Below are 1357 nucleotides of genomic sequence, written 5' to 3' on the forward strand. Positions count from 1 at the left end.
TACAAAGATTTATACGGCATGCCAGTTGTAATAATTCTTGGAAGAGGGCGGCATTCCTTTTTTGACACACACCGAAGGTCAGAAGCGGCCCGGCGCCCTGACTTTCTTTCCACAAACCAGAGGTCAGAGAACCGCCCGGCCGCCTGCTTTCTTTGCGGGCGGGCAAGGGACAGGGACACAAGGGTTGCAGCAACGCTTATGTGGCACACGCGAGGTGATACAGAGTGCGTCGCTCAATACAGATAGTAGTGCCAGGTGAGCTCCTCCAGCACCGTCCAGTCAGACACGAATCCCTCAGGAAAGGTGACGACGTCCCCCGGGTTTACGACGACTGGCAGCCCCGTCTCCTTTGGCACGATCTCGAGCTTGCCTGATATCAGGTAGCTCAGTTCGCCGTACGGCATCTCCTTGTCCTTCCGCGTCACGTTCGGGAGCCACCTGTCGTTCCCCGCCGTCGTCCATGTCGGCCAGTTCGCCACATCGAGCTCCATGAGCAGAGTTGTCTCGGCCGCCTCGACGGCAAACGCGTCGTGCAGGACGCGCGGGCCAGTCGCGGCACCCAGCGTGCCGGCGTACTTGTCCGGCCAGCCGGCCACCGCAGGGTGTGTGGGTGCAGACAGAGGCGAGGTGAGGCGCGGAGCCGCGGCACGAGCGCACGGCGTCGACGCGGGCCTCGCGGCCACGTTGAACGCGGCGCTGGCCGGCAGGAGGACGAGGAGCATTGAGCTGCGCCGCAAGCCTCGCCGGCAGGAGGAGCGAGCGAACGAGCGAGCGCAGCAGCGAAGGGTGAAGCTCGCGGGTTTCTCGGTCAGGGTGACGCTGGCCGGCTTCTTTTCTTTTCAATGTAAGGAGTTTTTGCGCAGCGGCGCCGCCAGGCGCCCGCCCCGGCGGTGAGCGACGCGTAGCGAGCGAATCGCCGGGGTGGGCGCCTGGCGGCTCCGCGGAGCTCCTTTGGCTCGGCGCTGGCGGGGGCGCGAGTAAAAAGAAATTTAGGGTAGTCTCCCAGGCCTAGGCCTGCGCCCCCCGGGCTCGGCGCAGGCCGCGAAAGATATAGAATGCCAAATCGCTGCTGCGTCGGGATGCGGGTAGCTCGCGAGAAGCCGTTCAAGCCCGGCCATCCTCACCCCCCCAAGCAGCTGCGGCCGCAATTTCAGCCGGTCCCGTGACCGCCCCGACCCGGCAGGCGCGCGTTCGAGCGAGGCCGTTCCGCAGAGCACACCGAGAGGGGCCGGTCGCGCGCAGCGCCAGGATGCGGCCGCCGCAGGCTGGGGGGGTGAGGATGGCCGGGCTTGAACGGTTTCTCGCGAGCTTCCCGCATCCTGACGCAGCAGCGATTTGGCATTCCATATCTTTCGCG

General features: G+C 65.4%; 1 protein-coding gene across 1 annotated transcript; it reads right to left on the reverse strand.

Annotated features, from left to right (window-relative positions):
- Nucleotides 1-135: 135 nt before the first annotated feature.
- EMIHUDRAFT_374425 (hypothetical protein) lies at nt 136-817 on the reverse strand (the record flags this gene model as incomplete). Its single annotated transcript, XM_005760855.1, has 1 exon — nt 136-817. A coding segment is annotated over exon 1 (469 nt), but the record flags the coding sequence as incomplete, so codon positions are not given.
- Nucleotides 818-1357: the final 540 nt, after the last annotated feature.

The sequence above is a fragment of the Emiliania huxleyi genome (genome assembly GCF_000372725.1).
Source record: "Emiliania huxleyi CCMP1516 unplaced genomic scaffold EMIHUscaffold_7338, whole genome shotgun sequence".
NCBI lineage: Eukaryota > Haptophyta > Isochrysidales > Noelaerhabdaceae > Emiliania > Emiliania huxleyi.